At 48.5% G+C, this 20,583-nt stretch overlaps 1 protein-coding gene across 3 annotated transcripts in view; it reads left to right on the forward strand.

Moving 5' to 3' along the window:
* The first annotated feature begins 2,239 nt into the window (after positions 1-2,239).
* SPEN (spen family transcriptional repressor) overlaps positions 2,240-20,583 on the forward strand; it is a 66,464-nt gene continuing 48,120 nt past the window's right edge. For all 3 annotated transcript variants that reach the window (XM_086625466.1, XM_086625467.1, XM_086625468.1), the window contains exon 1: positions 2,240-2,343. In XM_086625466.1, coding sequence (XP_086481592.1) covers positions 2,261-2,343 — 83 coding nt within the window. In that variant the 5' untranslated portion in view covers positions 2,240-2,260. The remainder of the gene's footprint in view (positions 2,344-20,583) is intronic.

Below are 20,583 nucleotides of genomic sequence, written 5' to 3' on the forward strand. Positions count from 1 at the left end.
GTAACGCCCGTCATTGCTTGAGGAAACTGAGGCACGGGGCCGTGAAGGGATGAGTTTGCAGCCACTCGGCAGCAGTAGAGTTGGGAATCCGAGGCTGGAGTGGATGTGCGTCAGAGGTCCTGATTAAATCAAGAGGTTTGCATATTTGTTAAGCCACCTGTAGCTCCGTGGCTTTGACCAGGTGTTGAGGTGGCCTTGATAAAAACGTGGTTTTAATTGATAGAAAAGCACCGTCAGGAGGCTTCGGCCATGGAAAATCCTGAAACATCCGTGGTGGAAGCACCAAACTGGCTTCCAAAGAAATGGTGCGTCCGCGGCTTTGACCTCAGCCTGCCCGGAATCTCGTCGCAGCCATCAGTCCAGCGTTTTTCCTTTTCCGACGGAGAAGTAAGGTGGTTTTATCGGCGCAGAGGCGCGTTTCGGTGGCAAACAAGACCCTTCAGGTCAAAAAAACGGGACAGGGCACGACATGCGAGTTGGAATATTTGCGAGGAGCGTTTTCTTCACCCCCTCCCCGTCTTAATTAATGAGCTCTGCGAAAACCCGCTGGGGGAGAAGGGGGGGACTCGCAGCCGACCCCCCCCCCCCCAGTGGGAGCTTCTTCCCCGCCGTTCCGTGACATGGCCTCTCCGTTTGGACGGGAGGGAAGTGTTTTGGGAGCGTTCCGTGACCTCCCTCCCCACTTGCTGTTGCGGCCAGTGCTGCCAGCCCCCCCCGCCCGCATTGCCTATAGCTCTGAACTTTGGACCCATTATAGATAAAGAGATCTATAGGCTCCCGAACAGCGCGGGGCCCTCAGCTGCCTATGCCAAAATTAATTTTTCGATTGCGTCGACGTGGGTTTTTCTTTTGCCTGGAGGTAAAGACGGTTTGTGCCTCAGGATGGGGGAGAACCTCACGGCCCCCGTTGCAGGTTTCATGGCCAACAAGGGTGGCCCGTGGCCAGCAAGGACCCTCCGGGCACTGCCCTCAGCTGCAACCGTGTTACGAACCTCCAGCCTGGGTGCAAACGAGGTGCTGGCTGCCAGCAGGACATCGCTCTTGCATTGCAGCCCCCCCTTTATTTTTCGCATGGCACCCTGTGTTTTTGCATAGTACCCTTTATTTTTTGCATTGTGACCCCTTTTTTTTTGCATGGCACCCCGTTTATTTTGCAAAGCAGCCTCTCATTTATTTCTGCAATGCAACCCCTTTTATTTTTTGCAATGCAACCCCTTTATTTTTTGCAGTGCGCCCCCTTCTATTTTTTGCATAGCACCCTGGTTTTCTGCAATGCAGCCCCTCCTCTATTTTTTTCATAGCACCCTATTTTTCTGCAACGGAGCTCCATTTTTGCACAGCCCCCCCTTTATTTTTGCATAGCCTCCCCTATTTTTTGCAATACAGCCCCCCTTTATTTTTTGCATAGCCTCCCTTTATTTTTTGCAATGCAGCCCCCCTTTATTTTTTGCATAGCCTCCTGTTTTTTGCACTTCACCCCTTTATTTTTTGCACAGCACCCCCTCATTTTGCAATACAGCCCCCCCTTTATTTTTTCGCACTGCAACCCCCCGTTTTCCCCGCGCACCCCCTTTATTTTCTGTCGCACAGCACCCCGCTTTTTGCATCGCACCCCCCATCCCGCCTCCCGCGCAGGCGCAGTCCCGCCACCCCCGCGCGCGAGCGGGGCGTTGCGCGCCCGCGCTCCGCCTCCGCCGCCGTGCCCGCGGCGCGCGCCCCGGGGCGCAGTGCGCCTGCGCGGGGGCCCCCGTGTGGCGCTGCGAGAGGCGCGGAGGGGGGGGGGGGGGAGAGAGAGCGGAGCCGCCAGAGGAGCGGGAGCGCGGAGGGGGGAAGGAGGAGGAGGAGGAGGAGGAGGAGGCGGCGGGGGGGTGGGGGGGGGGGACACGCCGCGCTGCCGCTGACGGAGGAGGAGGAGGAAGCGGGAGCGAGCGAGCGAGGGCCGCGGCGAGGGGAGACAGGGAGGAAGAAAAGCGGCGGCGGAGAGGGAGGCCGCCGCCCGCCAGCCGGCCCGCCAGTCAGGGGGCCCCCCCGCAGGGGATGGTGTCGTCCGTCGCCGCCGCCGCGGGGGGAGGCAGCCGGCGGCGCTGAGGGCGGCAGGGCCCCGCGGCGGAAGAGGCGGAGGGCGACGAGGAGGAGGAGGCGGAGGAGGAGGAGGCGGCGGCGGGCGGCGAGCGGCGGCCGGCAGCGCTGTGAGGAGGGAAGCGGCGGCAGCGGCCGGGAGCCGGGGCAGGGGCGGCGGGTTCGCCCCGCGCCGCGCAGCATGGTGCGGGAAACCAGGCACCTCTGGGTGGGCAACTTGCCGGAGAACGTGCGTGAGGAGAAAATCATCGAGCACTTCAAGCGGTGAGTGGGGAGCGGGAGGAAAGGGGGGGGGGGGCTCCGCCGGTCCTTCCCGCGCCTTCGGGTCGGTCTCCCCGCCCTTACCCCGGGCAGGTCCTGCCCGCGGCCCCCCCTGGTTTGGGGAAAAAGAAGGGGAGGGGAGGAAAAAAAGAAAAAGGTGGAAAAAAAAAAGATGTGTAAAAAGAAGGGGAGGAATGCGGAGGGACGGCGGTTCCCGCGGCCTGGGGAGAGGAGGAGGAGGAGGAAAACAGAATCGCTGTAAATAACCGCCGCGCCATGGCGAGGATCGGCCGCGGAGGGCTGGCGGCGTGGGGAGAGCTGCGGGAGCGGAGAAAAACGGGATAATTCCGCGAAAAAATTGAAAAAAAAAAAAACCACCAGGAAAAACACAGAGGAGCAGCGTGTCGACGCTCGGAGTGGATTTCATGTGTCTCGGAGGCAGCGGGCCATCTTGCTTCTCCATTGCTCTTTATTTTTTCGAATTATTCAGCGTTTGGAGTTTTCTCTTTTTATTTTCCTTCTTGGTTTTTTTCTTTGATTTTTCCCTCCCCCTGGAGCTACCCCGGCCCTGAGGATGCCTCGTCTCCGTCCCCCCCACCCCGGTTGTGGCCGTGCCCGCGCCGTTCGGTGCAGCCGCCGGTGGGAACCCGAGCGCCTGCAGCTGCCAAAACGTGACTCTTAAATAAAAAATAATGAAAAGCACGAAGGAAAACGCCGGATCCCTCCACGCGGGAAGCGCTCTGGACTTATTACTATATTATTTGGGGTTGTTATTTTTTTTTCTCCCCTTGTTTTTTTCATTGCATAGATTAATCCTGCTTATAAGGAAGTAGTAGCTGTTTGCACGGTTGTGTTTTTTTTTTCCCCTCCTCCCTTCGTCTTTTCGTGCAGGGAGGAGGAGGAGGCGGCTTCTCCCCTGCAGCCTCAGCAACACCTTTTTTTCCTCGGGAAATGCTCTGGCACAAAGTTGATGCCCGACACCCCACGCTGGAACTTATGTATATATATATATTTTTTTTTTAGGGGAATAAGGTAACGAGCCCAAGGTGGCTGCTCAGCTCATGGTTGTTTTAACATTCTCCCCCCCGCCACCCCCCCAAAAAAAAAAAAAGACAAAAAAAATATTTGAAACTTCCTTTAATCTTCCTGCGTTGGAAAAATGACGGAGCGTCCTTAATAATGAGTCACCATGGGAAAAATAGATGCGGTGACACCGGGGGAGGGGGGGAGGAAGGTCCCCGCCGCCTCTGTCCCAGCTCCTGCCCAGTCGGTGCTACCGGGGGGACTCGCTGCCCCCCGCCCCGGTGGCACAGCGACCCTGGCGAGGGCGGGTGGTGCCAACCAGTCTCTAAAATGGCGGCGGGACCCCGGTTGGGGCTGGGGGGGAGCCGGGGTCACCCCGGGGGTCTCCTCCATCCTCTCGAGCTGCAGCAGCAGGAAAACCAAAACCCCATCTAGGCGTCGTCAGCGCTCAGAAATTGTCTTATTTTAATTAAGCTTCGCTTTTTATTTCCTTCCCCTCCCACCCCCCAACCCAGCATCGCTGCTTCGTCCGTGGCAGCGCGGGATAGTGGTTCTGCGTCCGAGGTGGTTTGTCGTGTCCGTCCGTCCCGGTTACGTGACCCAGCGTTGTACAAAAGCAGGTTGTTGGGTTTTTTTTTGGGAAAGAAAACCCGCTCCGGGGTTGATTTGTTCAATTCTAGGCGTAGGTAGCTGGAAGGAATAGGCACTCGAAAGTGGAAATTTGACATTCCTGCGTCTTATTTTGTCCAGTCCTTTGCCTTTTGTAAGATATATTAAAGCAGGAAAAAAGTTGCTATGGTGCTGTTGCTTAGAGATGGATGGGAAAAAATGGCAGGCGCTGAATTGTTAATTACCTTTTTTTTTTTTGGAGGGGGTTGTTTTTACCTCCGTGAGTTGCCATCAGAGGTTTGGGAAGGAGATTCGCAGCCGGGGGAACCCCTCTCTCGTTTCTAGAATTTCTCGCTGGTTTTCCAGTCTGATTTTTTTTAACCGGGATTCGTGTGTTTGGGTGAGGCTGATCTCGCCACAAGTAAACACGGTTAAAACACGCTCCAAAACGTTTGGCTGTGAGTGCAGGTACTAAGGCATGGGGGGAGGTGACACGTTGCCTCTGTGGCCCTTTTCGATGATGTAAACAGTTAAATATTTTGGGGGGTAAAAGGGGTAAATCGATTAAGGCACATTTCAGGCTCAATGTATAGATGCTGTAGGTGGACAATGGAGCAACGCTTCCTTTGTATGCTGGTACTCGCCTGGCGGAAGGGACGCAGGGATTGCATGGCGGGGTGGGTATATCCATAGGGAAAGAGGCCGCCGGAGCTCAGAGGTGGGATGTGGAAAAGCTCCCTCCTTGGAAAAGACAACTTAGTTTGGTGAGAAAGTCTTTTCAGATGGAGCCGAGCTTGGCGAAACCCAGTTCCCACCCATCCCCCAGCCTGAGAACAGGGTGAGGAGCATGCGGAGAAGCTGAGCCGCGGGAGCCGGAGGAAGAATTTGGGGAAATAGCGCCTAAAATCTTGTGTTGGGTGCCGGCGGGAACGGTGGTGCCCCTGAAGCCTCTGCAAGCCGGGGGGTGTTTTGTTTGTCCCCTCTGCTTAGGAAGCACTGTCATTTCCATCCTGGAGCCTGTACGTGAGCGGTCTCGCTCTTGCTCAGTCTCTGCTAGGGGCACTTGGAGAAACACAACCATTTTGGTTCTAAAGAAGCAAAAAATTCAAGGCAGGCTCCTAAAATTCAAACCCAACAGGCCTGTCCAATACGAGGGGGCTGCTGCTCCCCCCCTCCCCCTTCAATTAACCGCGTATTGTGGGAGCTTTTCTTGGCTTTGCAGGCTCGCAAGTCGGTCTTTTCAGGGACGAATTGAGATGAAAGAGGCCTTTTGCAGAAAGTGTAATTTGTTTATTATTATTTTTTGGCAAAACGCTCCCGATTGGTTTTGTTTACCTTGAATATAACACCCTCTGCTTACGAATTCTCTTCTCAAATTAGAGAATATCAAAGCTGGTTTTGAGAAGCGCTGGCTTACGTGAGCAGCGTTATTTTTTTTTTTTCTTCCTTAAAAGCTTTTTTTTAATTTATTGTCTTGATATTAAAGAGGATTGCAAAGGAATGACTTTCCGTGCATTTTAACAAGTTGATAATTGTTGCAGCCTTTCAGTTTGGTACCCAGATACTCCCTTTTGAAAAACTCCTTTCTAATGTGTGTTTTCTTTCAACTGAGTTATTTAAGGCATTCCCGAACGCAAAAGCAGTGGGTGCCAGGATGGGAGGCCCGCTGTTAGGATGGGCTGAGCAGCGAGTGTGTGTGTTAGGGTATGGGAGATGAGAGCTCGGCACCCGAGGAAGCGGTGGGAGCAATCATTTGGGTTCACCTAATTAATGCTGTCTTGACTAGCAGGGAAAAAAAAGTCATTCACCATGGTTGAAACAGATGCTCAGCAGCTCGCAAGAACAAGGCAACTAAATATAGTAACAGTTGTTCCTGGCACAAGTGCTGGCCTTCCATATTTATTTATTTTATTTTTTTGCCCTCTTGTTTTCTTGCAGTTATCTGAAAGAACGTGGTTTTGTCCCTTTCTTGGTGTTTTAAAGGGCAAGAGGAGTAAAAGCTGCTTAATTATGAACCATGTGACTTCGGTATGCCATCTCCTATTCTGTGGGGGGAATTAAGACCTTCAAAGAGGCAACCAAGTCGAGGAGAAGCCCTGGATTTCAGGAGACAAACGTGCTTCTTTAAAGTCGTGGTAAATACATTGCAGATTGGAGCAGTCTTGGAGAAAACAAATAACTGTTAAGATTTCCTTTGGGGAAATGTGCTTTTCTGGCTTCACCTTGTTCTGATGTCTGTTTTGAGGAGACGCGTAGGATACCTTCAGGAGATGTGGTTCGCGTTTCAAACACAACTGCTCCAAGGAGTCACTCTGCAAAAAAAAAGTGTGGTTAACAACAAGTGCGTGTTTGTTTTCAACAACTTCTAGAAAACATTTGGTCAGTTTACAAGAAAAGGTTTTGTTTTGATGGCTGGGAGTGTAAATTCAGCCTTGGGAGTGTGAAATCTCCGTCCTTTCTGCTCCGTGTGTTGCTGCTATGGACCAAAGTGGAGTAGAGGGATTTTGGTCGGGTCTTCTACGGGTCGTGCGCTGGACGGAGTGGTTGGGATTGCTGCTGGTGCGCTGGCTTTGAGCCCCGAGAAGAATACCCTCCATGCCTAGTTAGGGTGATGGCTGCCAGGTCAGCACCATTTCTGGTGCCTTTTTTCTCACGTACAACACCAGCAGGTCTTGCAGTGCCTTTCCGCGGGAACAGGTTTGAGTCGGAAGTGATAGCGCTCCAATTTTTCTAGTAAAAACTCTCCCAATTCGTTCCCAGGCTTTTATTGCTTATAATCGAGTCGTAGTTCTTGGATATCGCTTAGGGTGCAAACACATGGATGGTTTTACTGAATCAGCTTTGCGTGGAGAGATCTCTATCCAGACGAATTTTTATTTTAGGAAAATACAGGAGTAAGGCTACAGAATGAACTGTTCCTGTTGCCTTGAGGATTCGTATCATTTTGAAGTGACGGTGTTTTCATGGATTAGGTGCTGGCCTTTTAGTTCGGAGCCTTTGAAGGGAGAGGGAAGGTCCAGCATATGCTTTGCTGAAGCAACATCAAGAATGTTGGGCAGTATCAGGACTTGTTTGGGCTGCAGTTTACAAATATCTCCAGTAGGATAATCTCCGTTTTGCAGAATATAACACCCAAGATGATGATGGGAAGACGTTTGGTTGGGGGATCAGGGCTAGGGGATTAAATTAATTGTCCAGAATCAGAAGGGATGGCAAGGTGTGGTAGACACGAGGCGAGTCCTGCCTCCTCGAGTCTCAGTCGATTCCTCGCGGAAGTTGGCCTTGCACTAGGTGTAGGTTCATCAGTTGGGCTGCTAACTGGGGAGATGATGGTGCTGATTCTGGAGGTGGCTGTGTCTTTGTTTTTGATGCACTGGGTGCCATAAAGCAGCGCAGGCATCACCTCCACGGTGTACCGGGGGTGTTACTGAGCGGTGTTTGTCTGCAGCCGCCTACTTCTTCCCCCGAGACCGAGTCACGCGCAGGCCGGTTCCTCAATGGTTTGAGATTCATGAATCCTCTGGCCGCTCCGGATTCTGCTCTTTGCATGCACTTGAGGTGGCAGCTTGTTGACGCCGCACTGGCCGAGGAAATGCCTATATAATTATTTCAAAGAAACTTAATGAAAAGCCGCAAAGAGCATAGATTTGGACTAAGCTTCTATTAAATGTTTTTATACGCTAAGCCATGTTCAAAAGATAAGTTGATGTCACTTGGTTACAAAATTCTGTCATCTGCTGAGCCTTTCTGGCATTTGTTTCTTCTCTGAAGTTTCTTGAAAGGTCCTGGCTGTGTTTATTTGTGATTTGATGAGAGCAGCTTCTGTTGTCGCTGAGCTGCTCCAAAGTGGCGTTGGCTTTTGGTATTTCTTGTCCTAACTCTACATTCCTTTGGTACAATGATAAAGTAATCCTCACGCCTTTTCTTATGGGCTGCCAAGTAGTGTTGTTGAGAACTTAGCAGTCCTTGTGAGGCTTACAGAGGTGTTAAATCCTCATCGAGTTAGAAGAGGGGAGGAGAAAAGGCTTAAATTTGTTTTGTGATAGCCTTGTTGACTGTGTTTTTTTTTTTTTCCCCTCCTTGCTTTTCTTAGGACAGAAAGTCATGCCAAGTTCTCCGGCAAATGACCTTATTGCTGTCTTAAGGTGTGTCCAAAATTAGGTCCATGTTTTCGCTGCGGGCAAAGAGGCGCTCACTGACTTTTCATAAAAAAAGGAAGTAAACATCCAAACGAGCAGAGGGCAGGTTGCAGATTTGGGATGAGTTGGTGAGTCAGGGTGAACCTGGGGTTCCTCAGGAGTTTTGTTTTCCTGAGCTGATGGTGTTGCCACTGCAGGTTGTCTTGCTGTTGTAGTGGTTTCACGTTGTTGTCAGCTCGTGAAGAAGACAAAGAGATGCCTTCTGCACGTGAAGACGCACTTGAGAAATAACGAATATCAAAACAAAGTCTTCTGAAGATGTTTGGGAAGGGGTGAAACTAAGAGTCACTCCTCTTGGTTGGTTTTAGGCTACTAAAGGTTTTGGGAGAGTCAGTGGCAACAAGGGTATAAGTTGTTAAGCTGCTGGTGGAGTGGATACGTTCTGGTTTTGGTAACTACCGAAAATAAGCACTTGTGAGATATTTTTTTGCTTGTGTTTTTTATTAAGTTCAGTGAACTTGCTGAGGTCTGAGAATGCCCTGAAACCAAAGACTGCAAGGGCAAACATTCCTAAACAATGAACTGAGGAATAAACTAGAAAATATGATTACTCTCCGTAATAAGATTTTGAGTTTAGCTGCATCTTCGGCCGATTTAGAAATCTCGTGGGAGGAATATGAGCCTGAAGATGGAAATTCAGAGTGTACAACCAGCCTTGCGGCTCACCTTTGCATGAGCCTTTGTAGTGTTCTGAAGAATATTTGAAAAGTTAATGAAAATCAGACAAAAGCTGCTTTTTTTCTTTTTATCACCTGAGCTAACAAGGTTTCCCACCTTGTACACACTGGGGTAGCGCAGGAGGTTTCACCTTTCTGTCTGCCTGGTGAGTAATGGCAACTCTGGTCTCCTCGAGCCTGATATTAAGACGTGCTGATGACTTCTGTACCATGAATAAAACACACAGCAAGTGCTTTGGTTTCTACATTTCCATAGTTATTGTTTAACCTACTAACGCTCTGTCATCGTCCCGTGCAATCTGTAAAATCTCGCAGTGCGAAGATAACATCCTTTAGTTGAAAGAATAAACATTGTTACTGACTTCTCATAAATACACCAGGCTATATTGCGGGGCCTGCTGCAGTCCGATCTGTTAGCAGGATGGATTTGAGTACGAAGGCAGCGTCTCCAAATTCGGACGGAATTTTTGAACGTGTGTCCTGTAGCGTTGTGCGTGACCAGCTCTGCGCTATGGTTTGTGTATTCATGCCTTGCCCAAGGTCCAAATGTTCACAACCACTCGGGTGAGAACGCAGGAGAACTCGGATGTGAAGGGAGCATCATTTTTCCGCTCAGACAAACTAATTGTGAGAGAAGAGCAGCATGATGTCTTAATGACCGCTTTCTGTTTAAAGACCCTGGCATCTTTTAGGAACAACAGGAAGCTTTTTTGCTTCCTTTCTCTTCCTTTTTTCCATTAAGCTTAGCAACATAAATTTGAAAGCACTTTTTTTTTTTTGGGAAGCACAGTTAGATCTGAAGTATGAGCTTCCAGATTGGATCAAAATGCCCTGAACATGCTCTCATCTCGACACGGAAAAGCCAGATAAGTCCAGACGTCTCTGGAAGGAGCATGAAGAGATCATCTGCACCGCTGTCTGTTGGGATACCACTGGCTCTCTCTATAGATGGAGATAGTGCTGAGTTGTCTGTGTTCCTCTTGGATATCCCTCTATCCAAATAGAGCAGGTCTTTTGTTATCACCTGATGTGGTAGGAAGTCAGAGCTGGGTTCAAACCAAGTTCTCATCATGAAGGTGATAACGTACCCAATCAAAACTGGGTTTGAAATGATCTTTCAGCTCAACAAAAGTACTGCCAGATTGTACTTTTTTTTTTTTTTTTTAAACAAGTGGCAAATCACCTTCAGCTTTTCTCCAGGTAGAAAACTGAGCCAGTCGTGTTTTCTGTCCGTGGGATTCGTTCAGAGTAACTTGATGTCCCTGTCGCAGATTTCCCCAACTGCGGCGTATGTGTCTTTGGTGAGATACTCGCCGCTTCCGCCCGGCACAAAGCGCTGAGCTGTGGTCCATCTGCTCGTGCCGCTGGCGTGAATGCCTCCCCTCCTCATTAATAGTGACGGCTGCCAAAAAGCACAGAGAGGCTTATTTAAATGTTCCTGCTTTAAGCTCTCTGTGGCAGCTGTGGGTGACCTGTAATAGTTAATAAGGCAAAATAAGAGCAATAAAGTGCCAAGTTGCGTGTTTAAAGTTGTCGTCTTTGGAGGAAAAAGTCTTCTGGTCTCATTAACATCCTAACTATGAGGAGAATAAAAGCTCAGGGTGGATAAGTATCTCCCTTGTATATGTAATCAACATCCGATTTAATTTCAGGGGATCTGCTTGTATGTGTGCGAGACACTGCTCTTGGAAAGGCAGCTGAATACGCATCTAGACAGCTAACGAGCCGCACAGTAACCTCATTGTAATCAAAGTCCAAATAAACCTTTGGTCTTTTCCTTAACTCTGAAACAACTTGTTGGAAGTATTAGTAGCAGTATTTGCTACGTTTCAACAGTAAAAACGACTTCAGCACTGATGTTGTAGATGATACGCCGGTTGCGGGTATGGCGAGGTACGCTGGTTTTTGGCAGCAGCTGAGCTCAGGAAGCACCTCTTCCTCTGCGTTCGTTCAGAGATGACAGTCCCTGGGTCGTGCTGGCAGTTCACGCTCTTGCCTAGCTCGTGTCAGACTAATTTTTTGAAAATGAGCGTTTAGAGGTGAAGCTGATCACTGAAACGGCATAAAATTAAGAGGCAGCTTTCCTGGTGGTGATGTCCCTGGCTGAGTTGTGGGTGGGACAGTGTGTCTGGCTGATCCTTAAACCACAAGAGGAGCCTTGTTGGTCTGGTAGTACTGGTGCACCTTGACATAAGGGTCTGCTGAATTCTTCAGTATGTTGAGGCCTCATTTAGGCCAGCTTATAAAACTGAGGTGAGAAGCCTCACCCGTGCTGGCTGTGAAATTCCAGCCAGCCTGTTTTCAGCTCAGCTTTGCAAATCCTTGACGTCCAGTTGCATCAAAAGAGAAGCCATTAAAACCTGACTGGCTGAAGTGCTCAGTTGTGGAAAGTTTTAAGCTCTCGCCTGTGGAGAAACTGCCTCGAGCGCAGGTCGTCACTGCAGACAAAACACCCGAGTGTGTGCCTGGCTCTTACCGGGTGCCCGTCAGCAGGGAATATGGGTTTCCTTGGGCTGACACCTGGCTCACGCCGAGTATTGTGCTGCCAGTTGGTTTAGTCACCGGAGCAAGCACTTTCTCCAAGGTGATGGTGAGTCATGGACCAAGGAAAGAACATTGGCACATCTGTATTTAGGTGACTGGCTGGTGTGGCAGTATGGGAGTGACTGGCCAGCTTAAATGCAAGGGTTTGTGGAGGAGGATGGGAACTGGCTTTTTTTCAGGGTGATGGGACTTTTTTCCCCGCCTGGTTTCAAGATCGTTCCCTTTCAGGAGCAGGTGAGCTTTTGGGGATGTGACTTGAATATTGGCTCCAAGTCCTTGGATCCAAAATGAAGCTGAAGTTGTCGAACCTGTTGGCTGAATTGAAGCCGGTCGCTTGTTCCACCTGAGCTGTGGTTTGAGGAGGAAGAGCAATCCAGTCACTTGGGATGATCTAAGAGGCTGCAGACAGCTGCAGACAGATATATTCTCTTTTCTTCTGAAATACCATTTCCTGGAAAACGTACAAAACCTCACGGAAGAGGTTAGAAAGTTTTTGTTGGACTAGAGAAGCATGAACCAGTGAGCACCAAGATTTAAAAAGCCTTAAGATGATGCATATGTAAAGTTCTCTGCAGCGTGGCAGGGAGACCATAATGTTACGACTCTGCGTTTTCCTCCATCTGCTGCCGAATTCATGCAAAGCAGGGCTTGGAGAAGCCAAACCGAAATGGGGAATTACGCTTTCATGTAAGAACGAAAAATTTGATTCATCAAGAGATTCCTCTACAGTCACGATGCAGCACGTTCTTAAAATCAAATCCAAACAAATCCTGAAATCAGTCACGCAAAAGAACAGGCTTGAGCAATTCCTGTGCAGAAAACATTTAATGTAACCTATCACCACCGACGTTTTTGAAGCAAATCTACAGATTATATTTTAAGCTGGAAGAAAAAAAAATGCCCTGGAGATGGAATTCAGCGGCTCTGTGTCTAGCATGTAGTAACGTGACACCGCGCATCTGCGTAAGTTGGAGGATAAAGAATTGCAGCACATCCTACTTGATACAACACAGCTGAACATGCAGTTTGTACAAGTTTTTGTAACCTCTTCAGGCTTGTACAAATACTGATATTTATTCTCATCTGCATGGAGAGCAACGTTGTGGTGATCTTTGCCATGCATCTGTATCTCCCCTAAGCAATTTTGAACCCGTTAGCCAGTTTCTGCTGTACTTCGTTGTGGAGGGGGTACTCAGTCTCAGAGATACACCGTTCCTTTGAGTTTCGTGAAAACAACCGGTTGTAATAGAGGAGAGAGACCTGATTAGTGGCCCCATGGAGAGAAAAGCTGCAGCGAGAGTGCAACCCTTATTAGACATTAAAGAATCCACATGGGAGAGAGGTGTTCCTGACCGTGGGAAAAGCTGCAGTGGGAACTGGCAGTTATTGGACGCTGGAGAATTCAACCTCAAGACATGCATCCATAAGAAATGAGTCTTCATTATTTCTGCTCACAAAGCCGCTTTGATTTCTTTTTTTTTTTTTTTAATAATGTATATACCAACAAGCCCTGCTGCGGATGCTTGCGTGCTTCTCCTTCTTTGTACAGAAGTGACAACCAAGAAAAGCCCCTTAATAACAGAGCTCCTCCCTGTCTTCTGGCTGGCTGAGGTGGCTGTGCAAATGAGAACTCGTCTCGTTCGGCTGCAGCTTCACCTCAGTAATTTTGCATTAAGCCCTGCGTCGCAGTACGGTCAAGATCTGCCTTCTGACTGCAGCCTGCGGACGGCCTGATGCAACGCCGTGTTCGCCTGACGTTGCAGGCAGCGGAACTGCTGACTTGGGCCAGGGTATTAAATGCAGCCCGGCTAGATGTTGCTGAAAACAAGCTGAGGCTTTTTTGTTGTTGTTTCTTTTTTTAATCCGTATAGCTTCCTGTAATCCCGGCATCCAAAACGTGGATTCATCTCCCCCTCTATTGTCTTCATCAGCCGAAACATTGCTGGGACTGCTTTTGAATGCTGTTTGGTGCTGCGGGGGTGTTGCAGTGGAGCTGATCTGTATCTCAAGGAACGAGCGTTATCTATATTCAGGTTTCACCTGATGCGTACGCGCTAGAACAGATTATCTGCAGCAAAATTTTTGGTCATGGGGGTTGCAGAAAAATTTCCTGATATGTTGATTATTGGAAGAAATAATTCCTCCCAACAGCAGCAACCATGAATAAACGGTTTTAAATATTCTGTTTCTGACCCTGTCTTGGTGGTACGTAATAGTTTCATTCGTGTTAATGCTTTGCAATAAAGACATAGGTCAAATGTCTTCATTGGCCATCGCTCTGACTTTGTGTCCTGAGATGGAACGTTGAGCTGAGCTGTGAAATAAGAAGCGAGTGCTTATTTCGGCACGGAGTTACCCACCAGACTGTCTGATATGTCGAACGTGTCGCTCTTAAATAAGAAAGGTATCAGAAGACTTGACGAAGGTGCCTGCGCTAGCTTTTTAATTTCCTACTTTGTCATCTCTTAGGGAGGGATTAGGAGTATAGACAAAGCCCTGGCTGTTTCCAGTGCGTGGCAGGAACACGTGCTGTATCTCATTAACAAAACCCCCATTTGTAGTCGGAGTCGGGAGATTTCCCGTTGAATGCCGGTGGGGGCTAAAGGGAGCTGCGAAGTCTGCGAGTGGTCCGAGTTCGAGGAGTTTGGGCAGTGGGACAGGAGAAGGAGAGCAAAGAGCGTCGTGTTGAGGATTCGCCCCAGTCACGTAAGCGGTCTGACTGAGCTCCGTAACCTGGTAGATGGTTTCTGCTCCTGAATTCTGAGGTTTCCCTGAAGATCTTTATTTCTAGGAGGAAAGCTGCAGAGAATGCCCTGAAGAACATTGTTTTTCTCCCCCTTAAAGGTCGCAGAGCCAATAAAGATCACTCTAAACAGGTTTTAAAGCATCTCAGATTGCAATCTAGAAAATTATGGGAGCTGGGTAATTAGGGCATGTTTCTGAATCATTGCTGTCACAAGGTCTGTTCCCGGTATGGCTTGAAAACCAGCACTCCTTGTGAGAGGAGGAGCTTTTATTTTGCCTGGCTTTTGGGCTTTTCAAAGCCTTGCATCGTGTGGATTTATCACTCGATGACGAGCTTTCCTACTCCTGATCATCCCGGCTGCTCACGATGCCTTATCGTTACAGAAACAGCAATTTTGTGCCGAGAAAGGTAGAATTAGAGAGGCATTTAATTTGTTTTATTTTTAGCCGTCTTTAACGCGATGTAGCAGCTGGAGATAAGGAGAGCCAATACCATACATTGAATGTCCTGTAGAGGCTGCTGGAAGTGCTCCATAGGTTGCTGGCAGCCTTTGTCCTGGTACCCTGGTCCGAGTGGGTTCTGTCACTTAAAGCTATTTCTTCAGAAAATTGGGGGAAGATCGGACATTGAGAGGAGTGTTACAAGATGGTGCTGGCGCGCTCTTCAAAGAGAGGTGTGCGTGTCTGTATATTAGATAAATATTCACAGTATTTTCACCACGATCCCCAATAGCCAGTTTTCAATTTTCAAGATTTAACTGCAACACGTTGATCCAAGGGATTTCTGATGTCCTGAGCATCCCGGTGCGCCAGCTCCAGGCGGAGCATGATCTGGTGCCCTTGGGAATGGAGGTTCCTGCCTTCAGCTGGCTTTGGGTCGAGCCCTCAGGAGCGAGCGGTTCGTAGTAAATACTGCTTTTGGTCTCCCTTAAGCGCAGCGGCCGGCGGCCGCATGCACGTTGCCATATTTGTCGTTAAGCATTTGAGATATCGTTTGCCAAATTCTCCAGGGTTGAGTGACAGTCCAATGGAGACGAGTGGTGGTGGCTCATTGGGTGACAGTTCCCCATGTTTGTTAAAGTTGAAGTGTAGTTTTCCAGGACTCTGGAATTCTGCTTGTAGTTGCTATCAAGATATGTTTCAATTAACTTGCGTTATTTTCATCCCAGCCCTGTGGCACGTGTTTATGGTCTGTCTTGGGCTTTGCTGTCATAGATCAGTTACGGTATTTATGAGAGAGTCCAAACTCAATAATGCAATCTGTGCATTTTTTGGTATCTTTTGTTTAGATTCCTTTATTCTTCTGTATCCCTAAGCTCTCAAGTCTTTCTTCCATGCCAGGCACGTGGTGTTATTGTCAGAGTTTGAACTGATACTCTGCGCTGCTACTCAAAGCAGAGTGTAATTCCAAAGACTTGGGCCACTCAGATCTGAAGGTGGTGAAATACCGTCTTGTATCACTATTGATATGAAATTCCCTTTCTAAAAAAACTATTTCGAAGGTTGTATTTTTTGTGGCAAGTGAAGTACGTGGCTATAATGAAGTATGGAACAGGGTAGTATGTAATTTTCTTAAGCCAAGTGTGTTACAACTGTTATATGGTGTATTTTATTTATTATAGCAATGCCTTCGTTGTGCCGCCTTCCTTGCAAATGCCTGTGTAAAGAGCCAAGTCCCTTTGCGTTGCTGGCTTAGGAACTTTTACTGCGGGGAGTATTTAGCACCGCGTTTGAGGGCACGGGAAGGAGATGCTCCCTGAGTGGTTTGGTGGTACTGGAAGTTGGTGCTTACTTGGAGCAGGGTTTCTTCAGCTGTCACCATGGCTTGGTGTCCTGCTGCAGGTGAGACTGCAGTGCAGTGGGTTTTGCTGCTCTCCTGGCGTGTTATTTTGTGTATTGTATGGATGGGAAATAGGTACCCGTACTGTGGTGGTGGGGTGAGTTCTTGCGCTGCAAAACGCATGTCCATGATAGCAGAAGACCCCAAAACTGATGTTAATGGAGTTCAAGGGACTTGGGCAGCCTGGTTAAAAACCCCAGGGGAGGTGGGGACGGCAGCCTCCTTGACGGCAGCTTCAGTATTCGCACATCCCGCGTTTCCCTCTATGTGTATCTGGAGCAGATCTGCTTTGTGCGGCGGGAAACGCAGGGCTGGAGTAGCCCCTGGCGGGGGGTGTTCGGACTGCTTTGGAGGAGTGAATTAAGGAGAAGAGAGGCGGACATCTGCAGAAGTATTATTTCAGGTCACGTTACTTCGTTATGAAATAACAACAAAGCAAAAGGAACACGATCGGCCAAGGAAAGCTTCAAGCTGTGCGAGCGTTCTACGGAACAGCGCAGGCTGGGGCTTGCCTGGGTTATATAATAGTCCAGGAGGAAGGAGTTGGAGCATGGCACGGAAAAATTATCCCTGCTTTGCAGATGACTAAAGATATCTGGCTTTAGTCGGAGTGAATCCAAGCGAATCCAAAACATTCAGATGTCCTGCTGTACCGGGACGTCTTGTGAAATCACGCTCTTAACGAGCAGTGCAGAAACGAGCACGAAGAACCTCCTGCGTTATTTTTGATCTTGCAGCGTGGCTCATGATTAGGAGTACCTGGAGCGTGACGTTGTGCCGACTTCTAAATAAAAGCGTGAAGTTTTTGTAGGGCGGGATGGAGCTGACCTGCAGAATTCTGCAGTAATGAAAATGGTTGGGTGTAAAAGGTCTCCACAAGCTCGGGGGGAGCTCAGCATGAGAAATAAGGAGATAATGTGATTTAAAGTGGAATTAAAAAAAAGTGAATCTCCTTGATTTTGACCTACCTTTTCCTATCGTGTATATATCATCCTGTAAAGATCCTAATCAGTTTATAAAATATTACAGCTGAGTGGTAACATTTGCTTACTACAAGTTTCCTGGCTGGCTTTCTCCTAATCCATCCTTTGTTTAAACTGCCTTTGCTCGGGAATAGCAAGAGACTATGCAGAAAAATGAACGTTTGGACCCGAGATGACAACGGTTAATTAGAAACGGAAAGACGAGGGTGCAGATAACCCCCGTGCAGGGAAAGTCGTGGGGTGAGAGGCGACTTTGGCTGCGCCTGGGTGACACGTCGCCCCTGGGGAGGAGGAACCAGCCCAGCCTTGCGTTGGCGGAGGCTGCGTTTCCCAGCCCGGCCGCGCTGTTTGCCGGTACGGGAGGAAGAGCTGGGGAGGAGGGAGGACTGGAGAGCGAGAGAAACATGCCGAGCAGCCATGCCGAGAGCCCAGAGACATTTCAGCTGCTTGATTATAGAGGTGCTTTGATCTACAGTGAATAAACCGATAATGCTTAAATTATGAATTCCTTTTCTTTGTCTGAAAAGCTGGATTAGCGTGGCTTTGTTCGAGCAGTGATTATCGAGCAACTTTTTTCTTTTTTTTTTTCTGAGAGGGCCGCTAGATCTGTGTTTACAGCTGGATGCTGCAATGGCGCTGCGCCGGCGGAGGTGCTCGGTGACACAAGGGCTCTCACACGTCCTGGTCTTCTGCTTCTGGCTGAACTGTAAACACCTCCAAATGCCCGGCCTCGGCCGCCCTCGTTACAGTACGGAGCTAACGATTAACTGGCGTGAGGTGCAGGCAGGAGGAGAGGCAGGAAAAAGCCTCATTTTTTGTTAGAGCCTGCGGGTCTGGAGCCAAGCGAACGAGCCTCTTTGTTTTCTGTTGGGTCTGCCAGCGCTTGTGAAATGCAGCCTTCTTGGAAAGGGCTGACGCACAGGTACAGCGATGCGAGGCGAAGGTTGAGCAGAGTCGCTCTGCGAACGCTACCAAAGGTCGCGGCGATGCCTCCCCGTGTCTTTTGTCCCCTCTTCCCAGCCCTCGGCATCTGGACAAAGGTTGCTTTTTGCAGCGCGTTGGCCTCCATCTTGCCTTAACGTGCGATCCACGTAACGAAACGCGGCGTTAATCGCCGCTTTCTCCTCCCCCAGCCCTCCGGAAAGCATCGTGGTGGTTTTTTTTGTGGTGTTCTTTTTTTTTTTTGTTTGTTTGTTTGCTTTTTTCGTCTTCTTCTAATGTATTATTGTGCTGCAGTAAACCTGTCTGGTGATGCAGCACTGCAGATCTCCCCTCCTCTCCCCTCAATGCGGTCCTCCTCCCGGCAGCATCTGCCAAGACGGGAGCAGGTCGGAGAGACGCCGACGGGTGGGGCTGGGTCGGATCATTAGACAGATTAATCTTCACGGTGGGGGACCAAAGGACGTGTGTAATCACAGGACCACGTTGGGGCACGGAAAATGCAAACCTTCCTCTTCCAGCAGCTGTCCTTGAATACTCAGGGCTCTCTCCTTCTTGGTTTTCTTTCATCCCCCCCCCCCTCTTCTGCTCCCTTTCTCCTCCTCCTCCGTCTGCCTCCCTCGCTTTCAGCAAAGACGATTGTCACAGATTATCCTCGGGGCTCGTCAAGGGTACGGTGCAGGACACCAAAGCGCAGTGTATATTTATGTATCTGGATAATGGATTAAAACGTGCCGTCTCCAAGTGGGGTGATTTAGGACCATGGCTGCAGTGGAATACAGTAGTAGCCTCCCCCATCCATTTCTGATTTAGGGGAAAGGAAAAAAATATAAATGAGTGAATGGCAACCAATGTAATGCTTTTCCCAATACAAAAATTAAACTCTGGCTGCAAGAGTTGTGCATTTGCTGGGTGATTCTCTTGGTACATGGGGAGCACGTTACATCGGTGTTCTGTATCTTCTGCGCCTTCTGGATAGCATTAGCTAGAATATTTGAACGTTTTAACACATTCTGGATCTTCTGCAGCGAAGGAAAAATAATTGAGGTGTGTCTGCGGGTATGTTATAGTAACACATATGTGTTAATGATTTCAGAACGAGGAAATAAAGGAATTGTCAGGACGCTGAGCGGGAAGTTCTTTCTGAGCCCGTTTCTGGCGTGAGTGGCAGGTGGCACTTCACTTGAGGTGGGCTGTGGTGACTGCAGCCAGAAGGTCAACCAGGATTTTAGGTTTTTGGAGTAGTGCTAAGATACTGTTTCCCCACCCCGCCCCGAAGATGGTAGCCAAAGCATGGGCTCGGGTTGCCAGTAACTGAATGTGTAAACAGTGAGTAAAAGGGAAGTGCATGTTCTAACCAGTCACTTCTGTAATGACGTTATTTAGAAGAAAAACTCACTGGATAGGAGCGTTAGAGCACTCATGTCCTGTTACATCTTTCCTTTGTTGTGTGTAGAGCACCAGCGCTGAAGTGCGTGTTAAAGAGTGCTGCTAACGAGGATACCTAATTATTTTTCATATTTTTTGTCATGTTCATTCATGGCATGGACATTGTTTCAAATGGGCTCTTTCCTGTTTTCCCTCCCCCTTCCTTTCCTGTTTCTTCTCTCTTTACGTGTGCCACATCCAATTAGGCCTTTTCTTCCTCACATAGATTTTATTAACTGCATTATCTACTCTTCTGGCCTTTCTAAACCTTGCCTTCAAGGCAAGAGAGCCATATCCAGCTTCAGAAGAGTGCACATTTTGCCAGGTATCTTTCCTGCAGTACCATTGGCTGCTATTTGCTCCTTGCAGCTTTTAATTAGGGTAAAAATAACCAGTGCATGAGTTTGGTATCACAGGTTAGGAAACTCCCGAGAATTAACGTCACCGTACTGTACTCACGAGTACAAAGGTGACAAGCTCCACTCGGGGCAGCTCAGAGGCAAGAACACGTCCCTTATGTCCCTTTTTATGCCTAAAAAGCCGCTTTTTGACCCGAAAGATGCTCTTGTTTGCGCACCTCTTCCTTAACGGACAGCACACCGTATTCGGTGGAGTCTAAACCAGAGAAAAAAGAGATCTAAATCCAAGCGAGATTATGTATAAAGTGTAGTAGGTCAGGTTGGAATGAGGAGCCAGCAGTCAGCGAGGCAGGTTTTCAAATCGTATTTAAGGATTAGTCACCCAACAACAATGACGAAATTTTAAGGTGTTTTGAAAGCCGTGCAGAAAACGGAGTCAGGAGCAGGTTCCGACAGCCTGTGCTCCTCACGCCGGCAGTTGTGTTAGCTTTTTTCTGTATATATAGCTGAAAAGAGCTTTTCTTCTTTAAAATCTGCTTACATCTGTTCAGCGTCGTGAATAGAAAAAAATTTTTGCAATAATTCTTTATAGAGTTTACAAATATTTCCGAATTAGTTTTTCATTTGTGTTCCCCTTTCGTGTTTGTCGGTACATCATAAACACGCTTTTTGCCTCTTTTTGCCCTGGATTAACAACGGCAGTTACAAGCCCTTACCTGGTTTGCTCAAAGTTGGAGAGAAACGAGCAACCCAAACGCGACCTGCAGATCTTGGCTGGTTTAAAACGTTTGTGTTAAAACGTTTGTGTTCATGCTTCCCATTTTAGCCTTTCTTGCTGTGGGCTGCTGTAAGTTATTTGACAACATTTTAAGTCGTGTCTTCTGTGCACAAACATGT

The sequence above is a fragment of the Tauraco erythrolophus genome, chromosome 23 (genome assembly GCF_009769465.1).
Source record: "Tauraco erythrolophus isolate bTauEry1 chromosome 23, bTauEry1.pri, whole genome shotgun sequence".
Lineage (NCBI taxonomy): Eukaryota > Metazoa > Chordata > Aves > Musophagiformes > Musophagidae > Tauraco > Tauraco erythrolophus.